Source organism: Chrysochloris asiatica, unplaced genomic scaffold, assembly GCF_000296735.1.
Source record: "Chrysochloris asiatica unplaced genomic scaffold, ChrAsi1.0 scaffold00381, whole genome shotgun sequence".
NCBI classification, from domain to species: Eukaryota; Metazoa; Chordata; class Mammalia; order Afrosoricida; family Chrysochloridae; genus Chrysochloris; species Chrysochloris asiatica.
In genome coordinates, this window is record NW_006408899.1 from 1,445,553 (window position 1) to 1,447,174 (window position 1,622).

Genomic DNA, 1,622 nt, shown 5'->3' on the forward strand with positions numbered 1-1,622 from the left:
GAATATACTATGTGAAAATAAGAAATGAAAACATATTAGAAGAAAATGGGCTAATGATGCACAGTACATGCCTTTTGTTTTCTAGGAAAGAATGATAGTATAAGCATGTATGTACAAGAGAAGTCCTGGTTTGGCAATATGGGTTAATGCGCTAGACTGCAAAGTCAGTTTGATCTGTAAGGTTGGTTGTTCAAGCTCAACAGTTGCTCCTTGGAAATCCTATACAGTGGCACTGAACAACAACAATGTACAAGAGGATTTAAAATATATATATATATATATATATATATTAGTTCAAACTGATGCTTGTATTTGAAATGTGATTGTATTAAATCAACATCAATTATTTAATGTTATAAAATTAGCAAAATGCATGACTGGAAAGAATGATAAATCCTTCTTTTTGGAAATACATTCGTTTCCTTCTTTCATCTTTTCTTCTGCAGATGGTAGGAAGCAGGTCCACGGAACGGAATGGAAACCACTCCTCTGTGACCATGTTTATTCTCCGGGGTCTTTCAGATGAGAAAGAGCTACAGCTCATCCTCTTCCCAATATTCCTAGGGTTCTACCTTGTGACCCTTATCTGGAACCTGGGTCTCATCCTCCTGATCAAGATGGACTCCCATTTGCACACACCCATGTACTTCTTTCTCAGTTTCCTGTCATTTATCGACATCTGCTATTCTTCTTGCATCAGTCCCAGGATGATTTCAGACTTCCTTAAACTTGAAAAATCAATTTCCTTCATTGCCTGTGCCACTCAGTATTTTGTTGGATCGTGGATGGCTCTGACTGAGTGCTGCCTATTGGCCGCCATGGCCTATGACCGATATGTTGCCATTGGTAGCCCTCTGCAATACTCAGCCATCATGAGTGCCGGCCTCTGTGGAAAGATGGCTGCTGGGGCCTGTGTTAGTGGTTTCCTTAGCAGTTTTTCTCAAACAGTTTCATGCTTTAATCTTTACTATTGTGGACCAAATATCATTCAACATTTCTTCTGTGATTTGCCTCAGATTCTTTCCCTGTCTTGTTCCAATCCTTATGTCACCCAAATCATTCTTCTACTGTTAGCAATTTTTATTGGATTTGGTTCTTTGCTTGTTATCCTCTTATCCTATGGTTTTATTGCAGCCTCCATATTGAAAATATCCTCAGGCAAAGGTAGTGCCAAGGCCTTCAATACCTGTGCTTCACATGTGGCAGCGGTGACACTCTACTATGGCACAGGCTTGTCAGTGTACTTGCATCCCAATTCTGGTCATTCCATGAAGCAGGACAAGGTGTTGTCGGTGTTCTATGTCATCATCATTCCTATGTTAAATCCTTTGATCTATAGTCTGAGGAACAAGGAGATCAAGGCAGCCCTTAAGAGACTTATAAAGAGGGCAACAGGTTTGCCTCAGTTAGCATAGGGTGGCACTGTAGGATCAGTGCTGGACTGCGAACCACAAGGTCAGCATTTCCAACAGCTGTGCCTCGGAAACGCTATACAGGATCACTATGAGTTGGAACCAACTGGATAGCAATTAACAACAACAACTACTATTATTTGTAGAAGGAAGATGAGTGTAGACACGTATAAGTGACCTTTTGTCAGTCACATTTGTAACTGAACAGTG

At 40.5% G+C, this 1,622-nt stretch overlaps 1 protein-coding gene across 1 annotated transcript; it reads left to right on the forward strand.

The window, feature by feature from the left end:
- Positions 1-446: 446 nt before the first annotated feature.
- Positions 447-1,415, forward strand: LOC102836056 (olfactory receptor 5A2-like). Its single transcript, XM_006876482.1, has one exon. The coding sequence runs from the start codon at positions 447-449 to the stop codon at positions 1,413-1,415; it is 969 nt and encodes a 322-aa protein (XP_006876544.1).
- Positions 1,416-1,622: the final 207 nt, after the last annotated feature.